Source organism: Penaeus monodon, chromosome 33 (genome assembly GCF_015228065.2).
Source record: "Penaeus monodon isolate SGIC_2016 chromosome 33, NSTDA_Pmon_1, whole genome shotgun sequence".
Lineage (NCBI taxonomy): Eukaryota > Metazoa > Arthropoda > Malacostraca > Decapoda > Penaeidae > Penaeus > Penaeus monodon.
Window position 1 is genome coordinate 16789199 of NC_051418.1, and position 413 is coordinate 16789611.

Consider the following 413-nt stretch of genomic DNA (forward strand, 5'->3'; position numbering starts at 1 on the left):
ATCCACTTCACTCACCCTTGGACCTTGTGCGCGGCTGTGAGAACGACCCTCGGGTTGATGAGCGTGGCGCCGCCTACGAAGAGGTGGTGGACTTTCCCCATCAGGGACTCTTTCCTGACGACGGTGGCCACCCACGGGAACTCTCCGAACTGACTCTCCCCCTCGCGGAATCCGAGGATGCGAGCCTGGGGGTGGGGGAGGGTGGGGGGGAGGTCCCAATTAAGATCCCATGTTCGGCTCTACGGGGAAATTTACTTGCGATTTTTTTTAGTTCGGAAAAAAAAAAGGATAAAAACCCGGGAATCTTCCAAGTTTTCGGAAACCCGGTTATTTATAAATTTAAAAACATCGGGGTTTTAAATAAACATCAATAACCAAATCTGTCTATAATAAAAAAAAAACGCGCCCGCATG

General features: G+C 50.1%; 1 protein-coding gene across 1 annotated transcript in view; it reads right to left on the reverse strand.

The window, feature by feature from the left end:
- The window catches only part of LOC119594096 (phenoloxidase-activating factor 2-like), a gene marked incomplete in the record, with an annotated part of 12169 nt that overhangs the window by 4393 nt on the left and 7363 nt on the right, over nt 1-413 (reverse strand). The window contains 1 exon segment of the mRNA XM_037943151.1: nt 16-185. Within this exon segment, the coding sequence (XP_037799079.1) occupies nt 16-185 (170 nt within the window).